General features: G+C 36.4%; 1 protein-coding gene across 7 annotated transcripts; it reads left to right on the top strand.

Annotated features, from left to right (window-relative positions):
* Nucleotides 1-5,860: 5,860 nt before the first annotated feature.
* Nucleotides 5,861-8,077, top strand: LOC108993502 (peroxisomal and mitochondrial division factor 2-like). 7 transcript variants are annotated; one of them, XM_018968442.2, is made up of 3 exons: nucleotides 5,861-6,102; nucleotides 6,263-6,339; nucleotides 6,676-8,077. In XM_018968442.2, the coding sequence occupies exon 3, from the start codon at nucleotides 6,684-6,686 to the stop codon at nucleotides 7,683-7,685; it is 1,002 nt and encodes a 333-aa protein (XP_018823987.1). In that variant the 5' UTR covers nucleotides 5,861-6,102; nucleotides 6,263-6,339; nucleotides 6,676-6,683; the 3' UTR covers nucleotides 7,686-8,077. The 7 variants fall into 7 exon arrangements, with proteins under 7 accessions (XP_018823987.1, XP_018823988.1, XP_018823992.1 ...); XM_018968443.2 differs by having other exon boundaries at nucleotides 5,881-6,102; nucleotides 6,259-6,339; XM_018968447.2 differs by having other exon boundaries at nucleotides 5,883-6,102; nucleotides 6,259-6,339; nucleotides 6,643-8,077.
* Nucleotides 8,078-16,570: the final 8,493 nt, after the last annotated feature.

Genomic DNA, 16,570 nt, shown 5'->3' on the forward strand with positions numbered 1-16,570 from the left:
TGGCATAACATGACATATATAACAACATACGTTCTAAACTGTAGTTCCTTTACCCATCACACATACATAGTAAACTGATACTAAGTTAAGAGCTAACTTATCTCGATAGTAGCGTTCTACGAGAATAAAATGCGAAACAAGAAGAACTGTAAGATGGTATTCTAAAAGTTAGAAATTTAATTATTAACAATTAGCAATGTGAAAAGAGACAACTTATAGTAAAATTACAATTTTACCCTCTACATGTGGAAAAATGATCATTCTACCCCTAACTTAAGGATTTTACATCCAAACTCCAAAAATTACCAAAATTTATATTAGTCTAATGTAAATTTTGTCCTAAACTCAAATACCAACTCAAAAAAATTTAAAACCATTCACAACTATGGAAAACTCACTATGGCTGAAGCCGAAACATCCATAGTCTTTTTCCCTTGATTTTTGGCTGCAATTTCTTCCATCCTCAAAATCTATGATTAAACCAAACTTTTGTAACAAAGATCTTCCTATCCTAATTTTAAAAAACATACTTAAAATATCCATTAAGAAAAAGCTAATCATCAAAACTAAACTTTTTGTAAGAAGACCCAAACAAAAAGTAAACCCTTAAATCATAAGTTTTAACCTTAATAAAAACATCTCCATGAATTCCAAAAAAATCAAATCTTACTTCTAACATATTCATAACATCATCCTAAGATCAACCATGCTTTAAATCATCAAGCAAAAGTCACCAAAAGTCACAAAACAATACTTGGAGTTTTTGGTTTTCCACTTAGTCCAAAAACAGAAACTTTTCTCTCAACTAACTTTGATCAATCTCTTGATCCATGGCTTAAATACATATGATCTTCAAAATAAAATATCACATGGTTTAAAAAATGTGTCCTAAAAAAGATCCAACCATCAAACTTAAAATCACATGGCTAAAACTCAATAAAACATGGATCTAACCCAACAAACCGAAATCCTCTTACATAGAAAAATCATATCTTTAAAAGTAATACTAAATATCTTAAAACTAACATCCTAACATGTATATAAGAGGCTTAGGATCATCACATAAAAATATCAAAACTTTTGGAATAAGATTAAACCACAAAATATTCAAACTTTCACAAAACAAAAACTGTTTTTCCACTTCCAGTTCTCAAGTTTCTAGATTTAAGGAAATCTATGACCAAAAGCTTTATTCATGCAACAAAACCTCAATGAACATTCATAAACACATTCTAAAAATACTCCATAAAATTTTCGGACCAAGATATGTCCATTAGCTTGGTCAAAAATCCCAAAAGATAACATACTCTCCAGTTTCACGCCCAGAATAACCTTTCCATGGTTAAAAATACTTTTAACTGATCACGTGAGCATGGAATGAGATTAATAAGATATCTACGGAAACTAAACTTAAAGAAGAACAACTTTTGTGAAGGAGTCATCATGCAAAAATACTTACAAGGGGTCAAAAATCTCCATGCAAAAAGATCTAAAAATCTGCCTGAAAGAGCTCTTTTGAGTTTCTCTCTAAGAACGAGGTGAAGAAGTAATAAAAATGAGTGAAATGTGTCTTGCATGACTTTAGACTCCTAGAGGGGGAAGTTATAGGTTTGAATGACCCTTGATTGGAGGTGGCTATGTGACATAAAGTGGAGAATATAGAGGAGTAAGGACTGCCTGCAGCAGCTATGAGATATGGAGGTTGATGGGATGGATCTCTCCTTTACATCAAGGCACTATTGGGTGCAGCCATTGGCAGTGGATGGTCTGCCATGTGGGGGAGGAAACTTCTTCAAGAAACTTTGTCAAGGTGACCAAATTCGTGGACCTTGGTGGGCCTCAACCAAGTGGGCTACAATTTGGGATTTAAAAGGGGTTTGGTTAGGGTTTGAGATGCTATCAAGCCCAAATTCAATTTTTCTTCGCCCAATCAAATTTTCAAGGTTTTAAAAGGTTGAATAATGATGTCATAACAAGAATTTGATTAATTAATAGCATGTGCAAGTGATTTAATTAAGTGATTAAAAACAATGCTAGAAATCGGATTAAAAAGGGTTTGGAGGCCAACTTTAGGGTTTGGGAAACCATTTTGGGTTTCGGTTTCAACCAAAATTTTGGGTTTGAATTGGATTCCAACCATTTAGGGTTTTCCTAGGATTGAAACCCTCTTTGTTCTGGCACAATTTTGTTGATCAGACGAAATAAAGTTTTGCTTAGATGGCATGATCTCACACCTTGATTTCCTTCACAATTCTATCTAATGGTTTTTCTTTGTGCCAAGTGTCTAATACTATTTACAATGTGTGGCTAAGATCTTTCCAAGTATCTAAATAAAACTTCTCTAACCGAATTTGGACATTCCACACTGTGATTTTGAAAACACTGCACTAGGTGAGCTTATTGAGGTTACTATTTTGAAAACATAAGGTTTTCATAAAAATTTTCATGCTGAGAGTTTAAATTCATGATTGTTTATACTGATGCTTATGCTATGCATGACTAATTTAATTGAATTAACTGACTGATCTGACTGATTTAACTAATTTATCTGATTTAACTGACTGGCCAACATACTTAACCTTGTGTGCGAGGTTGTGCACCGACCCCACGTCCCGCTACAGTAAGGGGAGCCGCTGTTAGTATTTTGGCATACTATGGTGGACCACGACTAAGTTCATGGCTTGCACATCCACCCTGAAACTGAACTGCATTGGTACCATGCATCTGAATGGCCATCTTATTAACTGATCTGATCTTATCTTGCACTTGAATTTAAGATGGCTTATGTATCTTATACACATGAGATGCATGACATATTACATACAAAATTATAATTTCTGAATTTGAACATGATGCGGAATAACATGATCGTATGCTATACTGGATGACATGTTTGCATATGACATGAGTGGTACATAAATAATGGTTGTCAATGAACTGGCTTGAATAATACATGTATATAAGCTGAACTGTGATGATCCAAATTTTGATCAAATTACTTACATCGCTGCGCTTCTTCTTGAATAACACTTCGTAACTTGTGACCTATATACAATAATAACTATCACTAAATTTGTTCGGAAACAAATAAGTACTAATATCTTAATTAAATTCACAATCTAAAAGATAGTTAAACAAATCTTTTGTTTAACACTATAATCAATATATCCTAGTATTTAAATTACTTAAAATACTAATTTATAAATTTAGTAGAATACACTAGCTATTTTAAAATAATTCATAAAACTTAAATTCTTAAACTAAGTTTCATTTCTTAACATAATTATTAAATCTTATAGGAAACCTAATAAATTCTATGAAATATTCTTAACATCATAATTTTATTAAATTCTTAACATAGAAATTTTATTAAATTCTACTAAATAGACAAAAGAACATTAACAAAATATTAGTCTCAATAATATACTTTGAAATGTAATTCAATTCTTTAAACACTTCATTAAAAATGGTCTTTGACTAATATATTTAATTAATTAAAAACTGACCTTTAAAGTATTAAGCCCAATAAAATTACTAAAACTATTGATGAAATAAAATAAGATCAACCCTAATTTAAAATACAAGTCTATTTAAACATCATTATAATATTGTAAGAGTTGAAATCTGGCCCATAATAATATTACTACATGAATCCATCTACATAAGCCCATCACACGCACATAAGGGCCTAGGGCCCAACGGCCCATCAAGAATCTAAGGGTTTTTCTAGAACCCAAATACACGACTAAGCAAAAGAAAACAAAGAGTTTGAGAGAGTGAGAGGATCTGCGATGGACTCATCGAGAGAGGGAGAAGGCCATTGCGACGGCATAGGGTGGCTGGCAAGGGTCACGGCGGTGAGACAGGGTAGTCCTCTGGGCAAGGAGGTGCGACGCCGAGAGAGAAAGCAAGAGTTAGAGAGAGAAACAGCTAGACCGAAAACAAAAGAGAGAGAGAGAAGGCTGGCGGCGGTCAGCTTATCGGAAAGGAGTGGGCTCAGTGGGGGCTGCAGGTCGGCAGTTTCTGTGTCGTCGGAGAGGGGGTTCGGCGCCTCTTGAGGTGGCTACTGCGGAGAAGAGGCGACGGATTTGTTTCGGACAACAGGGGTTCACAAAAAAAAATGGTTTCCGTGAAGAGGGTGGGTCGACTTACTGTGTTTGGGGAAAACTTAGTCTTGCACGATGGTTGAGAGTAGGGAAAGCTCACGGTATGGAGAAGTTCCAGTGGGATGGCTTACGGCTTCAAGTTTCTCCTCACGTATACGGGGTAAGCAAGATTTATAAGTGTAGAAAATAGAGAAAGAAAAAAAGTAAAAGAAACTCTAGAAGAGTAGAGACGTTCATGTGCAAAAGAGTGGAGACGTGCAGAGTGGAGAAAATTACTCATCAACAGAGTCGGTTTCCACTAGGATGTTAGCAACAAACACTAAGAAATGTATGGATTTGAGGTTTAAAGTGTGTAAAAAGAGGCTAAAATCGAGAGATGAGGTTTGGTGGAGATAGAACAATAAATTTTAAATTTCAAACCAAACCGTAGTGAACTTAAATCTAATACAATTTAGTAATCACTATTAAAACAAAACTCTAGCAATTTTCAACTAAAAATATAATAGCAATTATTAAAAATAAAGTAATTATAAAATCTGATAAAACTATAATCATAATAATAATAGAAAAACAAAAATTTTATTAGAAAATTTACTTGTATACCCTAAATCCAAGACTGATACGTTACAATATCTTTTGTATACATATGTTTGTCTTCTTATGTTTTGCATTTTTATGCCTTATGTTGTAGTAACTCTATATTTTTATCAACGTGGTTGTAACTTTTTCTTACTTTTAGATACATATTTTCCATTTGCTTGTTGTTCATTATTCTCTTCAATTTTATTCGATAACGCAATGAAATTTGGTAAGATATGTCAATATATGAATACAATTACATGTAAATATAACCAATGATTTCCATTCCATTATCCTATTTAAATTGGTTGTTGAAAATAAATTCCAAGGTTTTGATAAACAATCGTGATAAAAAATTTTATACGCTGTGCAACTACAAAAATATTTCACATATTCGAACAAATGGAATATGCATGCGCGTGTGTATATGTGTATGTATATGTATGTGTATGTATATATTATATATATATATATATATATACACTAGTTATGGTGTTATGTGCATGGGGCATATGTGCCTTGCATATTCTTTTTGTTCATGTTGAAAATGAAAACTTTTGATATTTCACAATTTTGTGATAGGAAATTGTAATTTTCTGAATTTCTAATATTGGGTCCAGATCATGGACTTTAGCTCCGCCCATGCTTGTAAGTTTAAGCCCGTGGTCCAAAGGTGCTGTCCCCCTGATCTAAAGCACAAGAGCCTCTCTCTCTCTCGACAATTATCGACCGTCCGTTAATCCCATCTATATCTCTTTGTGCGGTGGAATAATAACCATTAAAGAAGGGAAGGGAAGATCTCTAATTCTATATATAATTATAAAATATATAAATGTTGCATAATTATTTAAAAATAAAATAAAAATAATTATTAAAAAATTAATTTTTTTATATAAATTTTATATTTTATTTAATTTTTTCAAAACGATTACACAACGATTATACAATTCATAATTATAAATATTTTATCTCTAAAAAAATTCAATACAGGTTTACTATTCATCATTTCAAACATTATATATTATTATTGTTTTTTTTTAAATTAATTAATTTTTTTTACACATCATCTATATATATTATATATTTAATAAAAAATAAAAAAAAATAAAAAATTATTTGTGAGAATAAAATTCTTACGCTGAAATATCAGCGAAACCCTAATAAGATTTCGGTCACGCAGACGCCACTACAGTCCCCTTTATAGAAAAAAAAAAAAAGGAAAAACAAGAAAGGAGGGGAAGAGAAAGATCGGCTTACTTTTTTTTCCCTTTCCCCAGAAATATTCCTTTTCCATTATTTTTCGGAAAAATTTATTGGAGAAGAGTTTTCAATCTTTCCTTTTCTGTTCGTAGATTTCTCTCGCATTTCTTCAACCTCTCTCTATACTATACTACCTTCCAAGTTCCAACTCTTTCGGGTATATCTTCGTTACTCAATCCCTTGGGTTTCTTTCCCTCTGCTTCCTCTTAACTTCATTTTAACTGTTGGGCTGCCATGAAATATTGGGAAATTAATTGAAATTTGAGTTTTTCTTTTGGCTTTTCTTTCTGAACAACTGTAGTTCTATTGCTAGATAGCAGATTGTCTTAGCCAGAGGAAGGGAAATTGTGCGGCTGCTACTAGGGTTTCTCTTTTTTCTGAGAATCTTCTTCAGGTTTAGATAGATCTCTCTCTCTCTCTCTCTCTCTCTCTCTCTCTCTCTCTATATATATTTGTTTATATTGTACGCATCGTGTTTATTTCCTTCGCTTATGTTTGTTTGGCAGGAAAATCTCTCTTTTAGGGAAAATTTTAGGGAAAAATTTATTGCAAGATTTTGCGTTTTTGAGTTTGTTTATGAATTTAATAGTTTCTTAGTTTTTGTTTTGGTCGAGCTTTCAACCATTATTTGCCCTTCGTTTTTCTTGGCAATCAAAGATTATTAAAATTCCGATTTTCGCTCTTTCGTTGACTGTAGCTTACGATTTGTGATAATTCTGTGAACTTGAAGTGTTGGCAATGGCGGACGAGACGATCAGCAATGGTGTGTCGTTCGACGCTGAAGATAATCAGACAGGAGAGAACTTCTACGATCTTGATCAGCGCACAGACAATGAGGTTAGGGATTCTGGATTGACCAAGAAGATCGAGTCTCTGGAGCTTGAGAAGCTTCAGCTTGTCCACGAGAATGCCGAAGTCAAAGAGCGAGTCGAGAAATTGACTGCAGAGGTTGAAGAACTGCAAAACAACAATGCATCGATGAAGGAAAAACTCGAAGGAATGGAAAAGGAAATCGAACAGTCTGAAGAGGCCAAGAAAGCTCTTGACGCTATTGCAGCGCGAGCTTTGGAGCTCGAGACCGAGGTCTCAAGACTCCAACATGATTTGATTTCTACGATGAGCGAGGCTGAGGAGGCGAATAAAGAGTTGGTTGAATTGAAGAGGATTTTGGGAGACAAGGGAGTGAGAATTGAGAACTTGGAGAGGGAGGTGGAGAGTTTGAAAAAAGAGAAGGTGGAGGGTGAGAGGAAAGTGAGAGAATTGGAGAGGAAAGTTGGGGTATTGGAAGTGAGGGAAATTGAGGAGAAGAGTAAGAAAGTAAGGATTGAGGAGGAGATGAGGGAGAAGATTGCTGAGAAAGAGAGGGAGATTGGTGGGTTTAGAAAGAAGGTTGAGGATTTGGAGTCGGTGATCTCAGAGAAACGGTTTGAATTGGAGAAATGGACGACTGAAAAATTGGATTTAAAGGCATTGTGGAGGGAGTCCGAGGAGAAGGCGAAATTGATGGAGTTGAAGGTAGTTGGATTGCAGAAGGAAATGGAGGAGGCAGAGAAGGTGATTGCTGGGTTGAAGGAGAAGGCAGTGGATACTATTAATGGGAGCCTGAATGGGATAAGAGAGAGCGTTATCAGTGGAGAGAAGAAGGGGTTAAACATGGATTGGCCTGTGGTGGTGGGAGCTACTGGTGCTATTGCTGTTGCAGCTGCTGTCACATATGTGATTTATGGTAGACGGAGGTGATTGCCTCGGGAAGATGGAGAGAGAGGTTGGGTGAACGGTTGCGGATGCAACTTAGAGGTTTGGGTTCATGGATTAAAAATCTCTTTCAGTTTGTTAGGCATAATATGGTTTTGCTTTGTTTTGTTTGCGGGCCTATGAATCTGGGTTAGCTCTGACTTTGATGTGTTTTTTGAACTTGTTTTGTTGAGGAAAACCTAAATCATATGACATATTTCAAAGGCATTATAATGTTATTAAAAAAAAAAAAAAGAACAGTTAATACACATGATTTTATTTGTTGTAATTGGTGTAGCGGTGTGCTCCAATAGGGATACTTACCGATTAAGTTGGTTGACCAACACATCCTGTAGTTCCGAGTATTTTTGTTAGTTATTTTGATGTTATAGTGTCTATATTTTTAAGGATGTATAATGAGTGTCTATATTCATCAATGTTGAAATTTGCACCATGTCAAATGCGCATGGTTATCAGATCTTATGTGTATTTGATTTGCTTACGCGCTACAAGATCAGTGTCTGGCCATTCCCATTTCAACAAGTTTATCGTCTATGCCGCAATTAGTGTAAGTGCTAGTTTGGACACTTTGAGCTTGTTTGGAAAGAGATGAGATCATAATTTTATGAATAATAATGAAATTGTTTAAATTAAAATATTTTATTGAATTTTGATAAATGTTAGAAAAAAAGTTGAATAAAACTAAGTTATAATATTTTTTTAATATTATTTTTGTTTTGAAATTTAAAAAACTTATATTATTTTTGAGTAATGCTACATACAGTCGTAGAATGCGTAAACGTCGTGCAGTCGCTTTGAAAAAGAGTGGAGTCTACTATTAAAAAATTAATTTCTTTTCATATGGGTTCTATATTTATTTACTTTTTTCAAAACGACTGCACGATGCTTGCACACTCACGATTGCAAGTATCATTTCTCATTATTTTTTATGTTTTGTTTGAAAGTTTGTGAAAGTTGTAATGATTAGATAAAAAAGTTGAAGATTTGAAATTGAAAAGTGCTTGTGTTTGATTGATGTTTGGAAATGAAATTATGAGAAATTATGAGATGAGATGAGATTATCGCCACTTTTCAAGCCAAATCCTTGGAATATCTTATAATATATGTGAATAATAGTGAAATAGTTTGTGAATAATAATAAAATAATTTGAGTTAAAATGTTGTATTGGATTTTGAGAAATGAGAGAAAAAAAATTGAATAAAAATATTATAAAGTTAAAAAATTGTTTGGAAATAACTTTTAATATAATTTTTATTTTAAAATTTAGAAAGTTGTATTATTTTTTTGTATTTTGTTTTGAAGTTTGAAAAAATTGTATGGAGTTATATGTTTGGATAATGATTAGGTAATTATTAGATAAAAAGTTGAAGATTTAAAATTGAGTATTTTGTATTTGAGAAGGAAATATCTGAATATCTTAGCCTCCAAACTAGCCAAATTCAACAGGCTTGTGTATTTTTCCCTTATGCTCTATTCTTTTTCTTCCTTTCTTCATATTCATTGCCACAACTAGTTTGAATGCAGTCTTGCCAACTTCCTATTCAACCAAATCTCCTTAGTTTTGAAAATTTCCAAATTTTGCAAGACTTCTGGTAGTTGGAACACAATTTTCCTGGTCCTCCACATTGATTTGGTACGGTGTGGTGTGGTTCGATTCTGAAACTGGATGTTATAAGTAGGGAGAACATCTATGGTACTTCATATTTGTGTATTGTCGGTGTTAATGGTTTCCAGGTTGGTCTCGTTAAACTGAAACTTCGTCTCGTTAAACTGAAACTTCACACATACTAGAGAGTTGGTAGTCCCATTAGGTGAAATGTCTAAACTTGATTCATAGTCGATTAAGTTTGGATACCTTGGTCTCCCTCCTATTATTGGTAGAGAGAAGGGTATTTTCAGATTTGAAACATAAAGGGTGATCAAAATTGCAAGAGTGGAAAGAAAAATTGTTGTCTCAAGGTGGTAAAGAAGTATTGATTAAAACTGTTGCCCTTTCTATACCCACATATACCATGAGCTGTTTTAAGTTGCCTTCAACCTTATGCACTACGTTAAAAAGTAAGATGACAAACTTCTGGTGGGGTCAAAGGAAAGAGGAAAAAAGAATTAGATGGATAAGTTGGAAGAAGATGTGTGAGACCAAAGGAAATGGTGGAATGGGCTTCAAGGACTTGCAGACTTTTAACATGACACTTGTTGCAAAACAAAGCTGGAAAATTATGATTGAAAAGGATTCTCTGTTGCACAAAATTTTTAAAGCCAGATATTTCCCTAAGAACAAGTTTCAAGAAGCTAAAATAGGAGCAAATCCTTCTTTTGGTTGGAGAGGAATTTGGGAGGCTAAAGAACAATTGTTAAAAGGCTGTCGATGGAGAGTGGGTGATGGGAAGTCTATTAATGTTTGGACTGACTATTGGTTGCCACAACATAAGCTTATTCCTAAACCTGCAGAAACTGATTTGGTTCATCAGCATGATACAATTGAGTGCCTCATTGATAGAGAAACATAGTGGTGGAATGTTGCTAAGATTCAAAGCTTAATTCCTGCACAACAAGCAGCAGAAATCTTCAAAATTTTATTGAGCTCAGAACTTATACTAGATTGTTTAATTTGGGAATATGAAAAAAGTGGTGTGTATAGTGTTAAGAGTGGATACAAGTTCTTCAATTCACTAAGCAAAGATGAATAGCTGGGGGAATGTTCAGAGGCTCAAAACTAGAGGAAATTCTGACCAAAGCTGTGGAGGATGAATGTGCCAACTAGAGTTAAGGTCATTACATGGAGGGTTTGCATAAATGGCTTACCAACTTTGCAGAACCTAAAAACTCAAAAAGTTGTGGAAGCTTCTTGTAGGTGGTGTAATGAGGAGGATGAGGATATTACTCATGCTCTACTAAACTGTAAAACTGTAAGAGAAGTATGGTCTGATCAGTTTCCAGATTTAATCACAGAGGATTCCAATACAAATTTGTTAAATCTTGCAATGCAAATATAATACAGAGGTAATAATGGAGACTTGGAGAAGCTGTTCTTGATAGCATGAGGCATGTGGTACAAAAGGAATCAGATGTCACATGAAGATGTGGTACTTACTACTATGTAGGCAGCAAAGAATGCATTGGTAACCTATAAAGCTCACCTGCAAGTTCATGAACCTCATGGAGAAAGGAAAGTTTGCAGATGGGTGCCTCCTCGTCAAGGAATACTAAAGTTAAATGTGGATAGGGCAGTGTTTACGAACCAAAGAAGTGCAGGGATGGGAGTTGCTCTAAGGGATGAAAGGGGTGGTGTTATCCTCTTAGCTTGCTTGTAAGAAGGAATATGAGATTAATGATCCTATCGAGATTGAGATGAAGCAATTTTGAGAGGTCTTCAGATATGCATTCCTCTTGGAATAACACAACTTGTTATTGAGAGTGACTCTTTGCTTATGGTGAATGAAGTACAGAATGAAAGAGCATTAAGATCACTTCATGAAAATCTTGTGCTGCAGATTAAGCAACTTATGCAGAGATTTTCAAATTGCTTTATGCAACACATTGGCCGTTTAGGCAATGGTGGAGCTCATGGGATGGCTTGGAATATTGATGATTTGATAGTTTGGTGGGATTCTTATCCTAATTGTATTGCCCAAATTATGTGGTCTGATTTTGTTGTAATTCTTTTCAAAGTATTGAATAAAGTTTTCTGTTATAAAAAAAAAAAAAAAGGTTTGGATAATCATCCCTTTATCCATTTTAATATTATTCCTTGCACTCGCTACATACCGGCACCTAATCTCCCATGCGCATTCTCAAAATGGCTTGTGGATGTGTCCCAAACCTAGAAACAAACTTTTGGGTAGGGTTGTACAAATAAACTGTCCACTCAGACTGTCCGAAATTTTTGACTCGATTCGAGACAAATTTCTTGACACGGAACAAGTTGGAATGGAAGCAGAAATTTTCGTTTTGTTTCCGCTTTTCTTCGAAATGGGTCGGGTATTACTTGATAATTGAAAACAATCTGAAATCGTGCCTTTTCTTTTTTTACCATTTTGTTGAATGCTAAAGTTGGAGAAGTAGCCTTCAAACCCAAGATGTGAATTTTGAAGCAACTAAGATGGAGAGCTATTTTGCCTGAAGATACCGTGGGAGGAACCGGAGTTAAAGAGGCCGGGATCAACAGAGGAAGAATCAATGGTGGTGGAGTCTTCCCTAGAAGTGGGAGTGGGAGTGTAAGAGTTGGAAGCTGCAAGTAACTTAGTTAAGCTCTGGTTGGGCCTTAAGGGGTCTCTTCGTCGTTCTCAAGAAGTGCCTCTAACCAATTGGCAGGAGCAAAGCAAAAGCGGGCAAGTCCACCATGACTCAGTTCACCACCATAAATCTGGATCGAGGGGGGTTTGTATTCTTTTTCTAGCTTCAATGGAGCTTCTAAATTAAGAAAGCAAAGAAACCCTTCTTTTAATTGTACTTTGATTTTTTTTTTCTTTCCGTTTCTTCACCTACATAGCAGTCCCGTCTCAAGTTTATTAATAAACCCCCACTTATGACGGGGGAATACCGTGGTAATAGATGAACACTTGGGATTTACAAAAACTACCCCATGCATCAAACAAATTAAAAAAAAAAACTCATCCTATACAAAGTCCAACAAGAAACCATCTAACTTCATGCCACACACAAAAGAACTTCCTACCTTATAGATAGAAAACCAATCTTATCCAGCCGGATCATGCCCCTCACAGCAGAAGCTAGAAAGTTCGTACCTGATCCATACGTCCTCGTGATCCACGATTCCCCTTGATGGGCAAAGAAATCTGCAACTTGGTTACTTTCATGGAAAATATGTGACACAGAAAAAACCATGCCTACCAGACATTCAAGCAACAACTCCCAACAGTCCCAGAGGTACCACACATTATAGGCTCTCGAAGTCAACCAATGAACCAAACTCTTTGCAAACCATGATACCTCTCAGTAGGGCCCTTAATTCAGCCGCATTATTTGTGCCCATACCCAGGTGTTCTGAGAAGGCAGCCTTGACATTCCCCAAATGATCCCTAATCACTCCATCCCCTCCACAAGATCTCGGGTTTCCCCTACTGCTCTCGTCAACATTCAACTTCACCCACCCTACCGCTGGCTTTCTCCACACCACTGCACAAGGTCGGCTCACAGGAACCTGTTTAATAAGCACATTAATATCAGATAGAATCTCATAATCTCTCGAAGAGAGCCTTTTACACTTAGACATGTTTTCAGAAATTTGGCTAAGCCAAAATTTAACTGCAATCCATACTTCCTCTGCCGATTCATAAGTCGCCTCCATTATAGCCTTACACCTTCTTGCCCATAGTCTCCAAGTAACCAGACACAGAAGCAAGCCTACAAGTACACCCCACTGGGATGCAAGCTTCGCACAGCTGAACCAACAGGAAATACATGCACGCCATGATGAAGCTGTCATGCACCGAACACCCAATGCCGTCAAGGCCTTCCTCCAAACTAACGTAGCGATATCTCCAGAGCACAGAACATGATCCAAAGTTTCGGAACTTTCATTCGTACAACAATCACAACGAGAGGCAAGATTAATACCCATAGTTATAATACGAGCATCTACTGGGAGGCACCTAAACCATGGCTTCCAAACACAAACAACCACACGTCTAGGAAGGAGTTTATGCCAGAACCAATCCGTCCATGGATAGCTTTCCCTACGAACCCATATAATGTCCCATGCGGAAGACATGGAAAAAAGACCATCTTGGTTCGGTTCCCTCCTTACCTGCCACCACTGACCGAATTACCTCAAGAGTTTTATTTTCTCTAATTAAATTTATTAGAGCAGATTCATTCCATACATTACCAACCCAAAGATCCTTGATTTGGAGATTAGAATTTATAATATTATGGGCATCAACATTGAGAGGTCCACTCGAAAGCCATCATGCCAAAAAGAGACTCTTCCTTCCTTAACCCGCACCCTAAAATGCTCATAAACCTCTGGAAAGACCTGCATGATAGATTTCCAAAATCGTGAACCATTTACACGCGAAACCGCCAAAAGAAGATTTCCTTCCTTCACATATTTAGCTCGGAAAAACCGGATCCAAAGATTATATAAAGTTAGGAGGTGCCATGCAAATTTCATATGCTTGGCTTGCTGAACTTCGTCAAGGTCTCGAATTCTTAAGCCTCCTTCCTTGATTGGTTTACAAATAGTAGACCATGCAACCCACTTTTTTTTTTGCCTTCCCATCATACTCACCCCAGAAGAAAGTCGATAGAATAGAATTAATATGAGTGAGAATAACCTTAAGACACATTAAGCTCTGCTAAAAGATGTGTTAGCATACAAGACACCACATGCCTAAGCAAAGTGAGACGACCACCTTGAGACAGAATTTTTAATTTCCATCCTGCAACCTTGTTCCGAGTTTTAGTCACCAAAGGTTCCAAGGCTTTAGCCATAAGACGCCCTGTCACCAAAGGCACCCCCAAATAAGTAGTTGGAAAAGTACATTCCGTAAAACCTGTCATTCTAAGAAGGCCACATTTCCTGGACAGATTAATCTGTTTGGACAAAAATATAGCCGACTTCTCATTGTTAATTAGCTGTCCAGACCAAGAAGAATATTTTTCCAATGCCAGCAATAACATTTTAATTGATCTTTTCTCCCCCTTGGCAAAAATAAGAAGATCATCAGCATATAGAAGATGAGACACTAAAGGGGCTCCTCGAGGATGATAATACGAACCAATCTTTCCTTCCTCAAAATCCTTTCACAATAACCGAGTGAGAACTTCCTACATGATAATAAACAAATATGAAGAAAGAGGATCCTCTTGCTGTAGGCCCTGAGTTGGTTTGAAAAAACCTTTGTATGTTCCATTCATCATGATTGAGAACCAATGGGTTTTCATACACGTCTCCACCAAACCACAAAACCCTTCAGACAAACCAAAAACCTTCAGGACCAAGCATAGGAAAGACCAATCAACTCGGTCATATGCCTTTGCCATATCAATATTCAATATTACATTTCCTCCATTACTCTTGCGATGAAGAGAATGAACCATTTCTTGCGCTAGCGTGATATTCTCAAAAATACTACGCCCCGAAACAAAGACACCTTGTTCCCATGAGATCATGCGAGGAAGAAAACTAGCCAAACGATTCACAATATTTTTGAAAAAATTTTATACGCAACACCACACAAGCTAATAGGCCTAAACTTATCAAAGCTTCGCGGATTTTGCACTTTTGGAATGAGAACAATAAACGATGTCGAATAAAACCTTGGGAGACGCGCACCTGAAAAGAAATCCCGAGCAGCTTCAACCACGACCCTTTTAACTATATCCCAACACTCTAAATAAAAGACTCAGTCAAAGCAGTCTGGCCCAGGATTACTATTTTTTGGAATAGAAGATAAAGCCCTCCAAACCTCCTCCCCAGTCAGTTCTTGATAAAGAGAAATATTCTCCTCAGCATTCACCATTGAAGAAACTAGACCCGTTAAATCTGGCTATACAGAAAGGACCCTCTCTCGTAAGGAAATTTTGAAAAAATTTAACCGCCTCATTGTGAACCACTTCTGGTGAATCCAAACAAACCCCATTAGGAACGGTCATTTTAGAAATAGCTGACGCTCTCTTGCATTGATTCACAAAGGCATGAAAAAACTTCGTATTACGATCTCCTTCCTCCAACCATTTCCTTTTTGCCTGCTGCGCTAATCTCAGTTCCTCCCTATTTTCCCACACGTCCAAATTTAGTCTTGGTACTTAAATATTCATGTTTCAAGTCCGATTGGAAACCATCCTGAAGCTTGAATTCAAGAAACTCCATGCGTTCCTCTAAGGTTTTAATGGAATAATCCACACGGCCAAATACCTCATTGTTCCATGTGCGCAAAACCATTTTTAGACTCTTAAGCTTCGTAGCCAACTGAATTAGTCCCGTACCATTTACTTCTTCCCTCCAAACATCCTCCACGCACGTCTTAAAATTTGTATGTGTAGACCACATGCTTTGAAAGCGGAATGGAGAAGGACCGTAAGAATTCACTTCCTTGTCAAATCGGATCAACATAGGGCAATGATCTGATGACTTATGATTAAAAACCTCAAGATGAACTTCTGGGAACCATTGGAACAAAACAGTATTAGATAGAGCCCGGTCCAAGCGTGCCCAACATCTAGACGTTCCTCTATGACCATTGCACCATGTCATTCTACAGCCACTAAAGCCAATCTCCATGAGTCCCGAATTATGAATGCATGAATTAAATTTAACCATAGCTGATAAAGGCCTTGGGTTACCACCTATCCTCTCTCCATCATCCCGAATTGCATTAAAATCCCGTACTACAAGCCAGGGAGCATCATCCTTCTGAGCATCCTCAATATCTTGCCAAAGTTCTCTATGTTCCACTTGTAAGCACTTAGCATACACAAATGAAATATAGATCCTCTTAGCTTCCTTTATAAAACACCCATGAATTAATTGATCCGACATATTCTGCACCTAAAAAATTAAATCATCATTCGGAAACACCCAAAGCTTACCACCCATCGCTTCATTTGAACAACAGGATGGAAAATCAAGAAACCGCACCCAGAACTCCATAGAAGCCTCACCAGCAAATGGCTCCGAAATTGCTAGAATTGGAGGCCTATAATCTTTAACCAGAAAGCCATACACATTCCACACCAAAATCTTCTCAATCATACATTAAGTTTTGTAAGGCAAGAACTAACATGTCGAGAGTGACGCAATTCCAGGTTCACTAACTTCTTCAACACAGACACCGGAGCATTTAAATCTGACTCTGAGCCATAACCCCTATCTATTGCCAAAGAATGACAAGGTTCACTCTCT

Source organism: Juglans regia, chromosome 1 (genome assembly GCF_001411555.2).
Source record: "Juglans regia cultivar Chandler chromosome 1, Walnut 2.0, whole genome shotgun sequence".
In the NCBI taxonomy this organism is placed as follows: Eukaryota; Viridiplantae; Streptophyta; class Magnoliopsida; order Fagales; family Juglandaceae; genus Juglans; species Juglans regia.

Bases quoted from the DNA above. Each gene is read 5' to 3' on its own strand.
- LOC108993502 (XM_018968442.2), top strand. From the start codon at position 6,684: ATGGCGGACGAGACGATCAGCAATGGTGTGTCGTTCGACGCTGAAGAT.